Source organism: Aphanomyces astaci (genome assembly GCF_000520075.1).
Source record: "Aphanomyces astaci strain APO3 unplaced genomic scaffold supercont1.14, whole genome shotgun sequence".
NCBI lineage: Eukaryota > Oomycota > Saprolegniomycetes > Saprolegniales > Verrucalvaceae > Aphanomyces > Aphanomyces astaci.
In genome coordinates this window covers 720,183-738,127 of record NW_009798277.1, presented here as the reverse complement: position 1 = coordinate 738,127, position 17,945 = coordinate 720,183, and the positions used below count along the sequence as shown (strand labels likewise).

The window sequence follows — 17,945 nt, the reverse complement described above, 5'->3', positions numbered from 1 at the left end:
TTGATTAGCTCAGGCGGTTCTTTAATCGATTCTCCCAAGACACATTTGATTCTGCTGAAGGCTCGAATCGATTTGACAATATTGCTTACACATGTGTGTGTTGTTGATATGCTTACACGAGTACCACTATCATCTCGAGAAAGTGAATTACTTGCCAGGGTTGTTCTTGAGTGTCTTACATGCAAGCACATGGATCGAACGCACCACGGTAGCATTTACTTATCTTCTTTGAGGGAACGCACGGCGGCGCCAAGACGATGCTGCGCCTTGTTGGCAATCTACCAAACACCATAGAAATGTGTCGTTAACTCGTATATGCATCATGCGATGTATATATATATATGTACGTACGTCAATTGACGGGTTCAGCGCCAGCACAGCGCGAATGTCCTGCAGCGCCAGACGGTACCGCTCGAGGCCTTCATACGCGAGTCCGCGTCGCAACAACGCCTTTTGGTTCTCCGGCTAACGTTTATGGGATTCATAAATATCATCAATTGAGCAGAATAAAATATATCGATAAAAATCTTATAACAATATATATTCATCGTAGCGTGGCCAACCAATCTACCATGGAATGATGTATATAGATGCGTTTTTTAGTTGGGACGTACGTCGTACTCCAACACGTGCGAGCAGTCGCGGATGACGGCGGAAAAGTTGCTCAGTTGCTGGTGGCACGCGGCGCGGTTGTTGTAGCACGAGATGGCCACGGGCGAGTTGTCCTTTTCACATGCGTTGATCGCTTCCCCGTACACTTCGATGGCCTTTTCGAACGACGCGGCCTTGAACAAGTCGTTTCCTATCAATCACCATGATGATAACAGTATCGCTGAGGGTGTGTGTACCTTGCTCCTTGAGCTGCTCCGACGGGTTTAACCCCGAGCGACGAGCGTGCTCCACCTTGGCCAGCAACGGTTCGATCTAAACGATCGTCAGGCGATCGTCCAAGGCTGCATGAAGAAGGGCACACTAGTACCTCGTTGATGAGGCGGTTCAAGTCCTTGTTGTCAAAGTCGACCTTTTGGCCGGCCTTCAACACTTCGAGAGCTTTCGCATACTGCTTGATGCCCTTCAACCCCAACGCATAACGATGGTATCCTACCACGAATTCCATCAGCTATGTACGCCAATGCATGGAAATGGCTTTGCGTGTGTGTGTGTGTGTACCTTTGACGAATTGAGGGTTCAACGTGACACACTTTTCGCCATCGTCCGCCGCGTCTTGGTAGTGAAGTTGGCCGAGGAACGCCGCGCTTCGGTTGGAGTAGTACACGTGGTTGGTAGGGTCCAACGTAATCGCGTCCGAGTACTTTTCGATGGCTTCCGCGAACTTGCCCTTCTTGAAGAACTCGTTGCCTTCGCTACAACGTCATCACTACGTCAGTGTCATGTCCATATAGCGCCATCTTCCGCAAGTTTTCATAATGCGAGTGCAGCCTCCATCGGCTTCGCTCATTCATTCCAGTTGGACACATACTTCTTCTTCGCTTCGGCCTTGGTCTTGGTGGTGCTGCTCATTTCGGTCGAGATGAATACTGTGGCGGCGAGCGCGCCTGTCGTATCCGGAAGCATCGATCTTGTCCGGATACACCATTACACCACGTTTCTCGAACATTTCATTTTCAAATTTGCCCAAGCTCGATCATGATCATGATGGGGGTATGCTTTGCGGGGGAGAGTCAATTGAGTGATATGTGTGTGCACCGCGGCATGCCGTTCCGCGCCCCTTGATCCTGCGCATGCAATCGCACGCGACAGACTTCGTGGGCTCGCCATGTGATGATGGTACGTACGACACCCACATATTCAACATCACTACATTAATGAGAAAGGATGGACGTGCATGCTATTCATATTGAGCTTAAGGCATTCAAGCGCTCCTCGATGTCTGCGAGCATGGTCGTGCTTTTCGCGTGGATGTCATGCACCGACGCTTCGAGTATCGCATTGGTATCGTGTACCTATGCACCACAAATAAGAACTATTTTACACATGTCTTACGCTGAGTTTACATACTTGTTGCAATTGCTGCTGCAACCGCGCCTTTTCTTGCAGCATCAGCCGCATACGTTCCTTGTGCAAGAGTTGTTGGGGTGTCGTCAACGGAGCCGAAATCTCCAACCTATGTCAACATGCATATGCTCGTCAATACATCTTGTGGAATATACGTCGTTGGTAGACGAGAGATGAGTCGCACGGTGCAGTGAGTCCAACTACTTGACCGAGTTGAGACTTTTCATGCCATTCCAATAGTCTTTCAAGTTCGAGGAACTTGGCGTTCAAGTCGTGCTTTGTACAAAGTACGTCGAATTGAGCCTAGCATATCCATCGATCATGTACAACGCAACCATGACTGCCAAGAGGGAGGGTGCGTACCTCGATCCGCTGTCGAATTCCAAGTATCACCTGGAGTCCGTTGGACTCGAGCTCAGGGGACGACATGTCGATGAGACTTGCTTTGTGGACCGATGCATCTAACGCCTTCTGAAGAATCGCACGCATGATTTGAGTCCGCTTGGCCTCGCTTTCGCCGGCGGCAGCGGCGGCACTTTCCATCGGGTTGACGCGGCCCATCTTGGCCAAATTGTATTTCCTCCAATCACGAGTCGTTGTTTGAATTTCCAAACAAAATCGCAATATATTTCACTATTTTGACGAATTTACCCCATGACTTTTGCAAGTATTTCAAAACACGTAAAAAAACATTATATTGTCGAAAGTCTGCAATAATGAACTAACTGTAAGACAACACTCCCTTCCATAATGGATGATGCCACCACCCAAACAAATAATATCCAATTTCACAGTATAAAGTTTATGCCGCCATGATTGGTTGAATTTCCAACATGTAGCTTGTGATTGGTGCGTTTCCAGTGGTTGGCCACCAGCCAGATGCATGTTTGTTTGGCTGGCAGGTTATTGTTGCCTCGCACTTGACTACTTTCAGCGAGGTGCGTAGTGCTTGTTTGTGTAATGAGGATCGGACTGCGTTGTGCTTTGGCATGATGCGCTCCGTAGTTATGTGAACTTGCACCTGACACACACGATTCGTGTCTGCGTTTAGGACCATGCAAATCTTCGTCAAGACGTTGACGGGGAAAACCATCACGTTGGATGTGGAACCATCCGACTCGATCGACAACGTGAAGCAAAAGATCCAGGACAAGGAAGGGATTCCCCCGGACCAGCAACGCCTCATCTTTGCCGGCAAGCAATTGGAAGACGGCCGCACGTTGAGTGACTACAACATCCAAAAGGAATCGACGTTGCACCTCGTGCTCCGCCTGCGTGGTGGGGGCAAGAAGCGCAAAAAGAAGAACTACACCAAGCCCAAAAAGATCAAGCACAAGCACAAGAAGGTCAAACTCGCAGTGCTCAAGTTCTACAAGGTGGACGACAACGGCAAGATCAAGCGCCTGAAAAAGGAGTGCCCGGCCCCTGAGTGCGGCGCCGGCGTGTTCATGGCCACCCATTTCGATCGCCACTACTGCGGCAAGTGCCACGTCACGTACAAGTTCCAATCCGAAGGCAACTAAGCGTGACTAACACCACCCCCATGTGTGTGTGTGTGGACGATGCCACATGGACGCCGCCGCTGGCTGGCTCTTGCAGCCAACTGTCTGTCGTTCGATCGAGTAACTTCACATAACAGGACTCTCTGAAAGTAGAAAACATTCTTCCATTGTCTTCAGTTCAAACAGTGTGGTATACGCGTTCCCTCACGACTAACCGTTGCAAGGATGGTTCGCTGAGTGTTAGAAGTACTACTACCTACTCACCTAGGTACATAGTATTGTAGTCGAGTGTGCTACTTACTGTAGATACGTTGTATGTATAAAAGTGTCCGAGTCGTAATCAATTCGCATGGGCAAAATTACTTCAAGTCCGCCACTGGTCTTCTGGACTGTACCTTGTACGGTTTTGACTGGGAGGTCGAAATTGGCATTACCGGTATTAGCTTGGACAGCTCGGCAGTTGTTAAGGGGTGGGGTTTGGTGCAGCAGACTTATTTGGTTTGCCTCCTCCCCCTTTCGGCCGTGCTTTCACATCTTGCTTTGGGGACTATTACCACCAGCCTTGAGCACTCGTGCTGCTACTACGCCCGACTGCCGCTGCACCTATATCTCTTCCACATAGGGGGATGTAGCTGTCTCGATGCTAGCAATAATGGGGGTGCAACCAGCAACTCGTTTGGTTTGGGCGACCAAACGGGGGTGCCCTTTCATTCGATGGCTTGCATGAGAGTCTCCAAACGAACCGTTGGGGGGTCGCGTACGATTGTGTCGTACTCGTCCCCAAACGACTTGTCCACATATCATTGCCGTTTGGATGATGATGTTTGATGCGTCCGACAACATGAGTCGCCTGAGTAAGAAGTCTGTCACAGCTGCTTTGAGTTCTGCGTCTGTCAGCGGTCGCTTCATGAGGGGGTTGTCCCAAGCTTTCCCCAGCTCTCTGTTTTCCACCAGTCGGTACAACATGTCGACCACAAAGGGCGATCGATACTCATACAACGAGACACCATTATACCACAAGCACAACGTCGACTAACGTTAACAGTAAAAATGTTCACCACAAAAGTCCGGGGAAAATTGTTTAGAATCGTTCCAATCGAATGGCGAACTACGGATACTCGACGCGGTCGTTGGTTCGTCAATACAACTTGCCGGCGACGTGCAGTCGACGCGTGGCGCGAGGAGGGAATAGCTCGTGAAACGTCGGGGGCCCTTTGACTGCAAACTGCCCGCCGAATTACTTGGCAAAGGCGTCCGTCCATGCTCATGGGACGGCCCAGGGCCAGGTCTCTTGACGTTCTTGTGCATCACGTAGTGAAGCGTGGCAATCTCGGTCATGATTATTATTATATCTACCAAGTCGCATCAGAATTTCTGGGGTTGTTCGACCAGGGTTCAGTACTTGGGTGAATTTGAAACGGCCAAGCGTTTCACTTTGAAACGCCGTACATAAGTGGAGCCAAGGATGCCGACGACGCTGCAATGGGACGACTCGCTAGCCGCCCCCCCTTCGGTCCACCCTCCCCCCGAATCCCCCCCTTCTGGTGTTGGTCTCCTGTATGACTTTACGTTGCTCGTGGTCGAGGACTTTCTCAAGCAGCACCAGTTTGTGCATTGCATGCACGCTTTCAAAGTGGACTTGGACCACGTACATTCATCTTTACAATCTCGTTTCGCCCTTCCATTTACCTCATGAATACATTATACACTAGATGAAGCGGCCACATCCGTCCGCGGATACATGGATGACCATGTACGACAGGTACGGGCCAAAACCGTTATATGTGGACATGCGATTGATGCTCTCGTGCAGGTTTCGGCCGTTCCTGGCATCCATACGCGGGGACCACGCAGAGTGGAGCGTGGCTGAGTGCATGGTGGAGTTTTTATTGCATTTTCACGACACATACGACCTCAAAACCACCGGTCAATCGGCAATTAGTGTGCTCGTGTCGGCGTCTCCGGCTCGGAAACGTACGAGTCGATCCTTCTCTGTCAACACTGGTGTGTCATGGGAGCGTTGTTGTAGGCTCGATGACGTTATTTCCCAAGAAAGCCACGTTTTCCCTCATGGATGCGTTCCACTCGGCGCAAAGTCCGTTGAAAAAACGACCAAGCCAACAACCGTCTCCGTCGTCGTCCGGTAGCATCATCACATCGCCACCACCCGAACCCCACTTATTGCCCCACAACAACCAAGAACCACTAACAACAGCGACGTCCCCCGTTCTTCGTCGGAAACAGACCAAGCAACAAACCAAAGACAAACAACTCCTCCAGCAACAACGTGCCAATGCTCGAGCGACGATGGACATGCCCCCCATGACCTCGTCGTCGACCGCCAGCAAAGACGACGTCGGCCCCCTACCCAAGCTGAAATTCGACCAAGCCGACTGGAAACGAACGGCCACAACCATCAAATCCGTCGAGCGGGGGATGCGAGAGATGCGGTTCGAGGCGCAGTTTCAGGACAAACAGGTTAAAATTATGGCCAAAGTACTGCCGGCGGCCCTTCCTGGCCATCCATTTGCATCTCCTGTGGGCAGTACGAACCTGGACGGCACTGCCGTTCCCGGCACGTCAACGCCCTACATTCGCGCGTTAGAAAAGGAGCGGTACATAATAACGTTGGCAGCTGGAACCGTCGCCCTTGGTATATCTGATTGGGTATTCCTATAGGTATGGCAACACCAAACGACGAGACTGCGGATTATGCCACCTTTCCCACTTGTCAATCAACTTACCTGCAAAAGTGAGCTTTCGATGCATCATGGAGCTATATGTGCGGTGGGGGCATGTTCCCCTGGACCGGGAGAGCGCCAAATACCGCCCCCCAAAGTGCTACGACGAGGTGCCGATCTGTCGATTCTGCGAACAAATCGTCCAAGACGTGACGTGGGATCCGGTACTGTTCACAACTCCTCCGTGTTCCCTACTAATCACTAGGGATGTTGACTAGACATTTGAAAAGCCATTCCACCCCCCCCTGCCATTAGTGTCGACAACGACCCCCCGCAAACACCTCACGACCTCGTCCAGCGATCCGTATGCCTTGCCACCCCTGGACCCCGACGACTTGGTCAGCAGCGGCGACGACTCGTCTGACCACGAAACCCAAGAGCTTAAATCCGACCAAACCAACGCCGACACCCCCGCCAAAGTCGTGTACCGCGAAGCCAACTATTTAACGGGGGAAAAGGCGCTCAGCTTGAAGGAATGGTCGGTCCTGCAAACGTCCATGAGCAACATCCGAGTTGTGATGGAGCGCACGGCGAAAAACGCCCACGAGCGCAACCAAATGCAGATTTAACCATCCACGAAGAAGACAACAAATCTATTTTCAAGTAGTAGGGCCATGAATGAATGGACTGGCGCGACGTATGCAAGAAATTACACACCAATGGAATTTTGCGCCGTAGAAAGACAGATCTCTGGACGTATCGATGTTCCCGACGGGAATTCCATTCGTTAGAGTTGAATACTACTTAGTACTACTTCGACGTTCATTGTTTTGCAATATATGTTGCTTCTGTTGGGATATATCTCATACTACTAGTAGTAATAATACTAGTTATGAGGCAGGGGTGGGGGGAGTCGGCGGGGGCTCACTCCGCGGCGTGTCGTGACCGCCTCGCCGCATGCGACGAACGTTCCCGTCCGCGTCCACATATCTAGGAAAACGTCCCCCCATATATGAAATAGAAACAAGTAGATGATTCATAGTACATACTGCAGAAGTTTGGACGGGGCGTTGGCAGTATGCTGGGAACCCGCGAGCGCTAGTTTGGACAATGGCGGGGGCTTGTACGCCTGGGCGAGCGACCGCTGAAGGGCGGCGTCCACAGCCTGGATATGGGTTTGTTTCGAGGCCAACTGGGCTTTGGACACGCCGTCAATGTCTTGGCGGGACGGAGACGGGGGTCGGGAAGGAGTTGCTTCTCCGGCCGGATCATCGTCGGCGGCGGCGGTATCCACGAAGGTCAGTGGGTCGACAGCATGGGGGATGCTCATCCCCCGTAAGTTCATACGTCGTGTGATCGTGCTCGACCGGCGGTGGATGCCGTCCTTGTCCCAGTACTCGACGTTGGAATCCATGGTGCTAAACCGAGCACTGGCGTGGCTTGGCGTCGTCGTGGATTTCTTGTCGTCGGACGAGTCCATCATGTCGATGGCCCGGCCCCGTCCGAGGATGTGGTCGAAGATGTTGTCCGACATACGCGTGTCCAGCACCACCGAGCCGTGGCGGATTTGAGTCCCGGGGGACGCTTCCCCATTGGAGGCAGCATTTCCGGTGAGAGCTTCGGACTTTGCCGAGGACCCCTTGTTGGGCGGTGGCGGCGGTAGGGAGGTGCTATCCGTCGAGGCGACCGCACTCTCCCTCTTGGTCAAGGACTTCTTTAGGATGTGCATGTCAAGAGGCGATACGAACAAGTGCACTGAAAGCACTGGAACCACAACGATAAGCACAAGTGCACTGGAACCAGTACGAATGGTGGTGTAGGCTATTTTTAGCGCCATTCAGAATGTTATTTATATATAACGTTGAATTAACTCGATGTGGGCGATGGCACGAGGGTGTCGACTACAGGGGCTTGGTAGTGTTGGATCTTGAGCTTTAACAAACGTGTGGCATGCAACACTTCCTGGAGATTTATATGTTGGTTTTGAAGCTGCGATTGCCACACTTCCTTTTCCTGCATCAGAGCATTGCGCTATAGAATCACGAGGTAGTTTTTTTCATATGACTAGAAGAGCCTGTCCTATGTGGTACATACCTCTCGGATAAGTCGCTGGTTCATAGCGATAATGGATTCATCCGTCTACGTAAGGGAGCGATTCACAGAAGATGTACAATGTGATATCGATGCGTGTTACTTGCCTGCATTTCCAACAGCACATGCCCAGAGGACGTGATGCACTCGTCATCGTCATCGCTTCGTTGAAGGTTGTGCAAGGGCTGGTGCTTTTGATCATGCATGGCTAGAGCTTGGGCGTGCATTTGCCCCAAAGGGCTCGCTGGTTCTGCTTGCCGCTGATCTAGGGCAGGTCGCAGCTGCTCTTGTTTGGCGCGGCGCCGTGCTACCACCTTGAGCGTAACCATTCGCGCAAGTGTAACTGCTTGTCGTGTCACCCCATTCGCCTTCGTGTCATAATAACGTTACCCACTTTATTCCCCAGCACCCTTGAAATAATACATAAATCACTTGAAGCCCCTTCAATCCTCCTGCTATACAACGGCATCATTCGCTACAATACCCCAAAACACGCTGAGGTATGGCACCTCTTTGCCAATTCGCATCAATAATTAAGCGAGCACGAATAAGTGAAACCGTCGACGGTTTCACGTCGTCGCCTTGCTGCGATGGTGGTCGACCCGCACGCGCTGTATCCCGTACGTTTGACTGAGGGATGGGCCAGGGTTTCCACGGCGGCAGCGTTCTGGAACCTGGAGGTTGGTATCGTCGCTTTAACGTGACAATGTTGGCTAGCTTCCTCTACCGGCACTGTAGTTTGCGATGGTCATTTCGGATGGAACGATGCGTCCGTTGGCCGCAACATCTACGGACGTTGGCTCGATCGTCGTGGCCAAAGTATCGTCTTGTCCAATGGACGGACCATTTGTAGGGTTGAATGCTGTGCGGCGCGGCAATATCCTCGTAGCCATCAATGGGGTAGAACTGACCGCATCCCCCACTTCGTCCGTCGTGTGGACCGCCCTAGACGACGCTACAACGACGGCCTCCGACGCCCATCCCAGCATTCTCCTCTTTGCACGGTACCTACGCACGCCATTTATGTATACAGACTGAACAATCCGTGATACATGTATGACGTAGGCACGATTACGCCGACGCGAGCGCAGCATTGAGTTCGACGAGGTCGCCGCCCGGCCAATCCCTGGAGCAGAGAGCGTGGCAAGAAACAACGTGGTACTGCAGTGACCGCGGTCAGCTGTTTGCAGCCCCCATGCTGGAGGACCTGCGGTCGTGGTTTCCCGAAAAGGTAGTGGCTGCCGTACCGTCCATTCAAGCGTTCTTGGCGTGCATGGAAACCCAAGCCCTTGGAACTTCGCAGCACCTGATCGACCAGGTCCTTTACAATTCTCCGTCGCCACAATGACACTATGAGACAACAAATGGCTTACCCGTTTCAGGTGGTGAATGCAACAATGGACCGACTGTGGCACCACCTGTGCGATATCGTGTTTGGCGAAGCGTTGGAGCGCGAGCTGCACCTTCCCCGTACGTCGTCGGTCCTCCTCCTACTTCTTCGTCTTGCTTTGGAATAAAAGTCGCATCAGAGTTGCCTTCCCATTTCAACCTTCGAGAGAACGCCCGTCACATGCTGTACGACATTCGCGTGGTGGCCCCGGCCCCGTGGTCGTTTGAGGTATGAGTCATTCATGTATGTCCGTATCTCAAGCTAGTCGACAGGTGCGGTGGCAGCCTCGAGGGGGACTTCCTGCCGTGTCGCTGTTGTCCAAGTCCGTATCGCGAGGGATTGTAGTTGTCCACAGCTCAATGCACCCCCACGTGACCGTGGGCGATGTCCTTTTGGGTATCAACCGCCAGTTTCTGCCGTCCGCACTCCAAGCCGTCCAAACTCACTGGCTCCATGCAAGTTCCAAGGCGTCGCTCGTACGACCCACGACCTTTCAGTTCCTTCGGTACTCCACACGTCAACTCTTAGCCACCCATTTTTTATATGCGATCACTAAAAGTACTTAGACATTCCCATAACCTCGTTGCGTCGTCACTAAACAAGTCTACACGATGCTGGCAAGTGCCGTGGACTGTATGGGACGAACCTGGGGGGCTCACATCCATTGAATCGTATGTGCAGTCGCGCCTTCCGTTGCGAGTGGACAAGTTAGCAACGTTGTGGGCTGAAAGCAGCGAACTATGGGAACATCACAAGACTCCGTCCATTACTTGGTACAGACTATGTCAAACTGCCAGGGCGTTCTCACTGTGTTTACCTACATAATGCTCCCAATATGGGACTCACGTAGCTTGGATTCATCTTAAATCAATATGGTCGTAGCTACCGCCACATTCCAACGCAGCGCGTGTACTGCGACCACCCCATGCACATCGTGTCCCAGCCTCTAGTCCTGCAAACCCACTCAAGATTGCGCTGGTTGGTTACATTGTCATAAACCTTTATCTATCATGGCGATTTCTAAACCGTTCACACCGCACCATGCCTAGCAAAAAATGGGTATTGACACCATATTGGCATGTGTATAGGACCTGTCGCAAAGTCACGCGGCCGCGGCGGGTCCATCGCATGATTATGGAGGCCACTGCACGAGTGGAAGCGGCGATGGCTGACGCAGTGCTGGACGCTTCGCTGGACGTCGTGATGGCCCAGGTCGTGGGGCCCGGCACCGTCGAATTCAGCGAGTCATTCGTGGACCAAACACTTGCATCGGTCTTGGCGAGCTTGGGCCGGGACCTGGAACTGTCGTTTGTCAAGAACATTGGGCGATTTCGGCACTTTCACAGGTACATTCGTGAACATGATATGTGGAATGCTGGTTGAAACGACTTGGCGGGGCGAAGTTGCAGAGCAAAGAGCTAAGCTAGACGACCTTTCAGTTTTAATTACAGGGGGGGCTACTAGTTTGGTTGACGTGCTGTAGGGGCCAAATATGATGATTCCCAATGATTATCCTCAAGCAGTATTTGACTATATATATGCATGCACTCGAAGATGATACAGCTAAACGTGCACTGGTCATATGACTGACTAGGCATCACGAGCCACCAGCGGTAGACATGGCGGAGATGGTTTCCAAGCGTGGGGATGCTCTGGACTCAACGTCTCAGCGGGTTTCGGTTCTTCAGTCGCCGCCAGTGTTGCGAGCAGTGGCCAAAGTCGAGCCAATCGTCGTATTTGGCACTCTATCGACTGCCGAAAAAATTTCATCTGTAGCCCACCTCGAGTTCTCGTTTTGGACGCTACTCGACACCATCGAGAGGACTTCCGAGGCTTCCACGGACAACGAGGACAGTATAACTACTATTACTGGGCAAGACTACCATGCGGCCTCGCAACCGCAGAACGAGAATGCACCAACGCAGCAGCAGGACCTGCCTGAGACAAGTCGTCGACCGCCCGATGAAACCCAGTTCGATCCACTGGACGCAACGGAAGAGGATGTTGTCTTGATCGACGATGCCAACGGCCTGTTGTCCATCACGGTTGAGGCTGAGCCACTACCATCAGGTCTTGCACCCAGTCATGACATCGTCACTACGACAGAGGACAATAGCACAACGCCAGAGTTGACAAGCGCGAACGAGGAGGTACTGGACAGTCCGGCTGCTGCTCCGACACCATCCATGGGGCCACAGCTCGTCGATCAAGCCCAAACCTGTCAAGTGGACACGGCCGCCTTGGCACAGTCGACTCCCCCGTTGGCTGGGTATAACGATGGCATTGTCCCTGGTTTCGTTGCGCTGGGTACGATTACAAGCCAACGGCTGGAGCGAGGCGAGTCGGCTGTCCCTGTGGTGGATGTACCCGTGACGGTGGACATGGACTACTGGGAGCTCTTAAACGACGATACTCCAGTGGAATGTGTCGACACCAACAACCCGTCCCAACGTTCATTGTCGACGGTGGTGGACGAGGCTCCGTACTCGACGTACATGGACGACTGGCCCCCTGACCTGTCAACTCCCCTGCCACACAATCTTAAAGCCACAAGATGTGAAGACCAACGTTTATCATCACAGTCCGATGCGTCGTTGGCATCGATGAAAGAATGGACGGACAGTGATACGCAAACGGATGTCACTTGCAGTGACGCGCTCCACGACGTTGAGACGGAAACATTGTCACATTGTGTGGCTGACGGAGTTAGTCAGACCGACGAGATCAAGGGGGTTGTAATGGTGGATGAACAACTACAAACTGACAACACGACGCTGTTGGTGGCAGCAGCCACTCAAACCAGTGCAAGAAGTACTATGCTAGACAACCAAGACATACAAGAGGAACCGTCCTTGGCTGGTGGAACGACCGAGCCATCGTCGCCGTCCACTTTGCCGAGTGAAACGACAACAGCACGGGATACAGAGGTGACGTTCCCGCCACTACTCGGCCCAACCTTCTCTACTCCATCAGACATGGTACTCGAGCCAGAATTCCCTAGACAATTCGACAGTAGCAGCACGGAGTCCTCACAAGTGTCGGACAACGTGATGGCCCCCGAAGTGGGATTGGCTGCGACGGGTCCTGTGGAGGCGGTGATGGAATTTCCAGTGGAAAACCTAGAGTCATCGGATCTACTCACGACAGAAACAAAAGACAGCGAGGACGAGCCCCCAGACCAGTTGGCGTCGGGCGTTGCACTAGAACTCCCGCCTACCACACTGGCCACCAACTTCACGAAGGAGAAATGTCCTGGGGATCCAAGCGATCAAAGGATCCACGTTGGAGATATACTCGAACCACACGTCGACGCCACATCATGGGCGACCGAGGACATGCCACCACGAGCAACCGACAACTCAGACGCCCGCTTGAACCCCCAACATGGCAGCAGCTCCGATCCATCGCCCACCCTTGGTGAAGGGACTCCATTGGCCACAGCACGCGCCATCATTTCGAGTCCAGACACGTCGACCCCAACCGAGAGTTTCATCCAACAAGTTGCGAATATCCACGCGATCGACCACGTAAACTTGCAAGTCGCAGTGGACAACGAGAATCAAGGTGGTGGTGGTTCCATGTACAAGGACGCAGTAACAATGAAATCACTGGAAGGACAAGAAGCTACGGAATGCAAGACAAGTACTCACGAGTTGGATGGAAATGCTACAATGACGAGGGAGTTCCCAGCGACTGAACAACCAATGGCAAAGGACTGTGCAGCCAGTACAAATAGTGCGCTATCCCCACTAGTCGAGCCCATCCCGCATTTGGACAGCTACGATACATCACCACCACTAGCCATTAACAAACCAGACAGCGACTGCTCCACCGGACAAGCATCGGCGCACAAAGGAAGCCAGGCGGAAGCGATCGCATCCTACCAGTCCCGTGAACAACGCCAGACCAGTCCACGAGTAATTATCCACGAGGATAATCAGACGGTGAGAAAGCTGCCTATGGTGCCTCTCCTGGAGGCGCTGCAGCTGAGTCCGGAATGGATGGTGGAGACGAAATCTCTGGCCGCCACCCGTTGGGCTCTGCCTCGCTTGCGCTTGGAGCGCATTAACGTTACCCGAAAAAAGCAGCCGACCCAACGACGGCAGCAACAGGCCACCGCCGCCGCGCGGCGCATTCAGGCGGTGGTGCGAGCATTTTTAGCCCAGAAAAAGAGGAGGTCGTCCCAACTATACGACGTACAGCATCGGCTCGGGATTCGAGAAGTGCTGGACATGGAACGATGTGGGCCACGCCACAAAATTACAAGCACAAACAAGTGGTTGCCAAGGGGGTTGATGAAGAAGGAGGAGGAGGTACCGTTGGATTGTTTGCTGGCGTTTGCTATTTCCACCCCTACCGTATAAATTTGATGGGCTGTAGAACCGCCCGACCAAGCTGCCAGTACTATTATTGCCCAAGTCGTGTAAGTCGTCGAGTGCATGGCCTGAGCAATCCACAACGGACGACGATGATGATGGTGTTACGGGGTTTACACAACGGTACGTAGGTGGATCTCATGCAGTGGAAATATTTATATATATTTATTATATAAACTAGGGAAAAGCAATTGGCGGACGAGTTGCGCGACTTGAATGCCATCCTCGAACGCAAAACATTGCAAAAACAACGAAATATGCAGTCGCTGCCACTACTCCCGGTACCTGCCTCCGTTCCACGTGTATTTATGGGAAAACGAAAAGGAAAACGGTAGTCAAGGTCGTGATAATTCAGTCCTGACCCTATAACAGGACGACAGAAGAGGACTGTCGATCATACTAATACCACAGTAGTATGGGCAACTAGTTCCCCCATACACTTCCGCCTCTTGAATCAACGTTGGTTGATGTTAGATTATTGAGCCAATTATAATGCAACATGCATCCTTTTTACCCAACCATACTGTTTTGTCTATAATGATTCAAAATTGGCAATAGGATCTTAAACTTGGGCTAGAATTTCTTGATTTGATGCAAATATTTGGATCAAAACAAACGAGTTTGTATGTTGTTTTATTGTATTTTTTGTATTGGATCCTTGGTGTTTAGAACAATGTTTTAAACCGAAGGCGTTTCCGCATATTCCCTTCGCTCCATATCAACCGCCGCCAAGTCACCCCCTGCTGGCACGATGGTCTACAACACACGACAGAGACTCCAGGTGGCATTGATCCTCTTCTTCATCGTCGTCGCCATCGCGGCCGACTCGGCATGGATCCCATGGGTACGTTTCTCGCCTTTCCATGTCGCTTGCTCGCTCGCACTGGTCCGCTGATCGGAGGACGTGCTGTTGAGGGAAACCTTCGCCTATAGCACCTGCTGACGTCACTATAGGCGACCGTTGTGATCTTCTTGACCATGATCTTGATCACCGATCTCCTCTTCTTGGATGACAACCAATTCAAGTTCGACCCCAACTACAAGGTGCGTGTAGTTCCTTCATCCCACTCGGCATCCTGCTATATACACGTTCATGATGCCGTGGGTGTTCATACAACATGCGTACGTAGAACTGGTCCCGACAAATCGACCCCAAGTACTAGCGATCGCACTAGGGTGCCACAACGACATCCCCCGATAGCAGTATCGCCCGTTGACAACGCATTTCCCCATTGCATGCATAAATGAAATATCTTTTCTGGTCAAGTTGTTGCGACGCATGAAATCGCGCAGGCAGCCGACTTTTGTCTCCCCCACTCACGTAGCAACTGCATCCGCCATGAGCTAGGCAATTTGCCCGCCCTTAAGGCGAGCGAGAAGCCGTCAACCCTTGCACATATGCCGTATCCTGGACGCTCAACCCGCCGAGTGTCGGGATTGGCGCAAAGGTGGCATGGGGGCACGTTTGATTGCCAAGCGTGGAGCCGGAGTCGACGCATCCATAACACCAACGAATGGTCATTGTATAGGGTGTGGTGGTGAGATCACAATCGTTAGTTGATGTACAGTGTACCGGTAGTTGGACGAGGCAAGCGTGCAGAGGTTTTGGCAAAGATACGGAAGGGTACAGTACAGTAGGTACAGACCCAGAGAGTGAGTTGGTCGCGTGACCCCGCTAGGATGGACTAGATGCAAATGTACATACCTCATGCCATTGTTTGATATCTTTGACACACACTCGGGCACAGAACGATCTTACGAATGGTGGCTGGGACGTGCAGAAGTACTAGTAACAGTTAATGGAATCCATCATTCCTGGTACATAATAACGTCCCAAATCAACCGTTGAAGGTCAATGTGCATATCGGTACGAACTCGGTGTACTAGTAGTACTTGTTGGGACACTCGTCAGCACTAACAAGGAGGTGGGTTGTGAACATGCAGGCTTGTCGCTGATACACGCATCAACATTCATACAAAGGTAGAGTTAGCCCTTTTACCACTGGCGGCAGGTTGAGATTACGAACAGCCGCTGTCGCCGTTTCCATCCAGTTACAGCCAAGTTGCATCAGCGTCCAAGATGTCCCATTCTTCGCGACGCCGTCCCTGCAATCGAACGATGCAGAGTAGGGGGGGTGCAGCGCATGTCGAGTGACTGTATAATAACACACCACGGTTCTTGACATATAATTTTACACTCATGGAATATGCCAACCACCATCCCATTATCGTGGTTGGTTGGGTATTGATATTGACCTTGTAAGCGTTCTTCAATCATGTTACTACGTACTACTAGTTAGTAATTGAGGAGTTCTAAATGGAATGTTACTAGTAGTAGTATTGGTTGGAGTGAACTACTGTGAATCAAGAACCATCGGATGTACTAGTTAGTAGTACTGACGGCGGCAGTGCGGTATCGTTAACGGTATATTATACTACTACGTAATATAACGGGTTACAGTTAGCTTTCTTAGTATGTATACGTACGTATTACCTGTATCCCATCAAAGATCAGCCATGAGCGCCACAATACCTCACCAACTCCGTGAATGTCTCACGAAATACTTGCTTGTTGTATGGTCTGACATTGCATGTAGTGCAGTTTGTACCCATTAACGCTCATTCATTGGTTCAAATTATCGCATTGGATTGGTTGAAACTATTCAATCAAGAACGGTCCAATGCCATTGGGTGCAATTCACGCAAGCTTTGGTGTGTGAGTTACCTCAACCCAGCCGCCAGCCAGCTAGCTAGCTAGCTCCCTGTAGCCCGGCTACAGTGTAAAGGAGCCAGGTCGCACGTCCGCACCATTTTGACATTTTCACATTGGCACCGTTGTCGCACAACTGACGCTTAGTATTATGGTTACAGCGCGTGCCGCCTTGTTGGGACTCGCGCTGTTGTCCGCCCGCACCAATGCTGACGAATGCACCAACCTGATCGATCACGTCGACTACAAAGGTCATGACGTAGGCTCCACAGCCCAACCCGATGCTGCCGACTGCTGTGGCGATTGCTCTGACCACGACAGCTGCAAGGTGTGGGTGTGGACCAACTACCACGGCGGGACGTGCTGGTTCAAGAGCCAAGGAACGGAGGTCACCGCGTACTACGGAGCCAAGTCGGGTGCGTTGCCGACCCCGACTTTGTCTCCTCGCTACTCGGAATTGGCCGACAACGTGGATTACTATGGCAACGACATCTCAACCACAAAACAAAAGTTCGCCGAGTCTTGTGGTGAAGACTGCGACATCACCGACGGGTGCCAATTGTTTGTGTGGACCAGCCACGAAGGCGGAACGTGCTGGTTAAAACATTCGCATAGCGGGCCGACGGACGTGTATGGCGTCAAATCGGCTTATCGAGTCCCCACGACCACGGTCACCCCTGCACCTACCACCATGGTCAACCCTGCACCTACCACCAGAGCGGGCAGGTTGAAACATTCGCATAGCAAGCGCGCCAAACCGACTTGTCGACCTACCACCACTGAGACCCCTGCATATTCCACACGCACTCCTGCATCGGCTAGTCGACCTACCACCACTGAGACCCCTGCATATTCCACACGCACTCCTGCATCGGCTAGTCGACCTACCACCACTGAGACCCCTGCATATTCCACGCGCATCCCTGCATCGGCTTGTCGATCTACCACCACTGCGACCCCTGCATATTCCACGCGCACCCCTGCATCGGCTTGTCAACCTACCACCACTGCGACCCCTGCGCCCACCACCACCGTGACGACCCCTGCACCTACCACCACGGTCACTCCTACACCTCCCACCACCGTGACCCCGGCACCTATTACAACAGTGACCCCTGCACCCAAAACCACGGTCACCCCTGCACCTGCCACAATAATGACTCCTGCTCCTAGTACTAC

The 17,945-nt window shown here is 52.1% G+C and overlaps 9 protein-coding genes across 12 annotated transcripts in view; 4 read left to right on the top strand and 5 right to left on the bottom strand.

Moving 5' to 3' along the window:
* Window positions 1-1,560, bottom strand: H257_07037. Of its 2 annotated transcripts, XM_009832454.1 has the most exons (8): window positions 1,481-1,560; window positions 1,171-1,364; window positions 980-1,101; window positions 849-924; window positions 615-802; window positions 352-465; window positions 180-278; window positions 1-126 (listed from the first exon to the last, which is right to left on the bottom strand). In XM_009832454.1, exons 1-7 carry the CDS (start codon window positions 1,519-1,521, stop codon window positions 216-218), a joined length of 798 nt encoding a protein of 265 aa, XP_009830756.1. In that variant the 5' UTR covers window positions 1,522-1,560; the 3' UTR covers window positions 1-126; window positions 180-215. The 2 variants fall into 2 exon arrangements, with proteins under 2 accessions (XP_009830756.1, XP_009830755.1); XM_009832453.1 differs by having other exon boundaries at window positions 1-278.
* A 75-nt stretch (window positions 1,561-1,635) lies between these two features.
* On the bottom strand, window positions 1,636-2,597 carry H257_07036. Of its 2 annotated transcripts, XM_009832451.1 has the most exons (4): window positions 2,380-2,597; window positions 2,201-2,319; window positions 2,020-2,125; window positions 1,638-1,964 (listed from the first exon to the last, which is right to left on the bottom strand). In XM_009832451.1, exons 1-4 carry the CDS (start codon window positions 2,575-2,577, stop codon window positions 1,854-1,856), a joined length of 534 nt encoding a protein of 177 aa, XP_009830753.1. In that variant the 5' UTR covers window positions 2,578-2,597; the 3' UTR covers window positions 1,638-1,853. The 2 variants fall into 2 exon arrangements, with proteins under 2 accessions (XP_009830754.1, XP_009830753.1); XM_009832452.1 differs by having other exon boundaries at window positions 1,636-2,125.
* A 320-nt stretch (window positions 2,598-2,917) lies between these two features.
* On the top strand, window positions 2,918-3,685 carry H257_07035 (ubiquitin-40S ribosomal protein S27a). The gene is made up of 2 exons (XM_009832450.1): window positions 2,918-2,954; window positions 3,068-3,685. Exon 2 carries the CDS (start codon window positions 3,072-3,074, stop codon window positions 3,537-3,539), a length of 468 nt encoding a protein of 155 aa, XP_009830752.1. The 5' UTR covers window positions 2,918-2,954; window positions 3,068-3,071; the 3' UTR covers window positions 3,540-3,685.
* Window positions 3,686-4,225: 540 nt separating this feature from the next.
* On the bottom strand, window positions 4,226-4,484 carry H257_07034 (hypothetical protein; the record flags this gene model as incomplete). Its single annotated transcript, XM_009832449.1, has 2 exons — window positions 4,226-4,306; window positions 4,389-4,484. 2 exons carry the CDS (start codon window positions 4,482-4,484, stop codon window positions 4,226-4,228), a joined length of 177 nt encoding a protein of 58 aa, XP_009830751.1.
* Window positions 4,485-4,983: 499 nt separating this feature from the next.
* H257_07032 (hypothetical protein) lies at window positions 4,984-7,976 on the top strand (the record flags this gene model as incomplete). Its single annotated transcript, XM_009832447.1, has 6 exons — window positions 4,984-5,166; window positions 5,231-5,280; window positions 5,332-5,492; window positions 5,548-6,133; window positions 6,198-6,423; window positions 6,478-7,976. The coding sequence occupies 6 exons, from the start codon at window positions 4,984-4,986 to the stop codon at window positions 6,826-6,828; spliced, it is 1,557 nt and encodes a 518-aa protein (XP_009830749.1). The 3' UTR covers window positions 6,829-7,976.
* H257_07033 (hypothetical protein) lies at window positions 6,951-7,972 on the bottom strand. Its single transcript, XM_009832448.1, has 2 exons — window positions 7,249-7,972; window positions 6,951-7,189 (listed from the first exon to the last, which is right to left on the bottom strand). The coding sequence occupies exons 1-2, from the start codon at window positions 7,926-7,928 to the stop codon at window positions 7,090-7,092; spliced, it is 780 nt and encodes a 259-aa protein (XP_009830750.1). The 5' UTR covers window positions 7,929-7,972; the 3' UTR covers window positions 6,951-7,089.
* Window positions 7,977-8,012: 36 nt separating the features above from the next.
* H257_07031 (hypothetical protein) lies at window positions 8,013-8,801 on the bottom strand. Its single transcript, XM_009832446.1, has 3 exons — window positions 8,398-8,801; window positions 8,294-8,338; window positions 8,013-8,230 (listed from the first exon to the last, which is right to left on the bottom strand). Exons 1-3 carry the CDS (start codon window positions 8,617-8,619, stop codon window positions 8,066-8,068), a joined length of 432 nt encoding a protein of 143 aa, XP_009830748.1. The 5' UTR covers window positions 8,620-8,801; the 3' UTR covers window positions 8,013-8,065.
* A 61-nt stretch (window positions 8,802-8,862) lies between these two features.
* Window positions 8,863-14,572, top strand: H257_07030. Of its 2 annotated transcripts, XM_009832444.1 has the most exons (12): window positions 8,863-8,970; window positions 9,029-9,294; window positions 9,356-9,608; window positions 9,673-9,760; window positions 9,820-9,908; window positions 9,953-10,185; window positions 10,247-10,453; window positions 10,563-10,658; window positions 10,769-11,026; window positions 11,275-13,993; window positions 14,061-14,179; window positions 14,238-14,572. In XM_009832444.1, exons 1-12 carry the CDS (start codon window positions 8,881-8,883, stop codon window positions 14,389-14,391), a joined length of 4,572 nt encoding a protein of 1,523 aa, XP_009830746.1. In that variant the 5' UTR covers window positions 8,863-8,880; the 3' UTR covers window positions 14,392-14,572. The 2 variants fall into 2 exon arrangements, with proteins under 2 accessions (XP_009830746.1, XP_009830747.1); XM_009832445.1 differs by lacking the exon at window positions 8,863-8,970 and having other exon boundaries at window positions 9,008-9,294.
* Window positions 14,573-16,882: 2,310 nt separating this feature from the next.
* H257_07029 (hypothetical protein) overlaps window positions 16,883-17,945 on the top strand; it is a gene marked incomplete at its 3' end in the record, with an annotated part of 4,309 nt that continues 3,246 nt past the window's right edge. Inside the window, exon 1 of the mRNA XM_009832443.1 lies at window positions 16,883-17,938. Coding sequence (XP_009830745.1) covers window positions 16,918-17,938 — 1,021 coding nt within the window. The 5' untranslated portion in view covers window positions 16,883-16,917. The remainder of the gene's footprint in view (window positions 17,939-17,945) is intronic.

Excerpts from the sequence above, each read along its gene's own strand:
- H257_07037 (XM_009832453.1), bottom strand. The coding sequence starts at position 1,521 with ATGAGCAGCACCACCAAGACCAAGGCCGAAGCGAAGAAGAA. Across the intron at positions 1,365-1,480 it reads AAGGCCGAAGCGAAGAAGAA|CGAAGGCAACGAGTTCTTCA; the intron begins GTATGTGTCCAA and ends ATGACGTTGTAG. Across the intron at positions 1,102-1,170 it reads GAACCCTCAATTCGTCAAAG|GATACCATCGTTATGCGTTG; the intron begins GTACACACACAC and ends AATTCGTGGTAG.
- H257_07036 (XM_009832451.1), bottom strand. The coding sequence starts at position 2,577 with ATGGGCCGCGTCAACCCGATGGAAAGTGCCGCCGCTGCCGCCGGCGAA. Across the intron at positions 2,320-2,379 it reads GAATTCGACAGCGGATCGAG|GCTCAATTCGACGTACTTTG; the intron begins GTACGCACCCTC and ends TGGATATGCTAG. Across the intron at positions 1,965-2,019 it reads TGCAGCAGCAATTGCAACAA|GTACACGATACCAATGCGAT; the intron begins GTATGTAAACTC and ends TGTGGTGCATAG.
- H257_07035 (XM_009832450.1), top strand. The coding sequence starts at position 3,072 with ATGCAAATCTTCGTCAAGACGTTGACGGGGAAAACCATCACGTTGGAT.
- H257_07033 (XM_009832448.1), bottom strand. The coding sequence starts at position 7,928 with ATGCACATCCTAAAGAAGTCCTTGACCAAGAGGGAGAGTGCGGTCGCC. Across the intron at positions 7,190-7,248 it reads GCCCCGTCCAAACTTCTGCA|ATATGTGGACGCGGACGGGA; the intron begins GTATGTACTATG and ends ACGTTTTCCTAG.
- H257_07031 (XM_009832446.1), bottom strand. The coding sequence starts at position 8,619 with ATGGTTACGCTCAAGGTGGTAGCACGGCGCCGCGCCAAACAAGAGCAG. Across the intron at positions 8,339-8,397 it reads ATGTGCTGTTGGAAATGCAG|ACGGATGAATCCATTATCGC; the intron begins GCAAGTAACACG and ends TCCCTTACGTAG. Across the intron at positions 8,231-8,293 it reads ACCAGCGACTTATCCGAGAG|CGCAATGCTCTGATGCAGGA; the intron begins GTATGTACCACA and ends GTGATTCTATAG.
- H257_07030 (XM_009832444.1), top strand. The coding sequence starts at position 8,881 with ATGGTGGTCGACCCGCACGCGCTGTATCCCGTACGTTTGACTGAGGGA. Across the intron at positions 10,659-10,768 it reads ACCCACTCAAGATTGCGCTG|GACCTGTCGCAAAGTCACGC; the intron begins GTTGGTTACATT and ends GCATGTGTATAG. Across the intron at positions 14,180-14,237 it reads GTTACGGGGTTTACACAACG|GGAAAAGCAATTGGCGGACG; the intron begins GTACGTAGGTGG and ends TATATAAACTAG.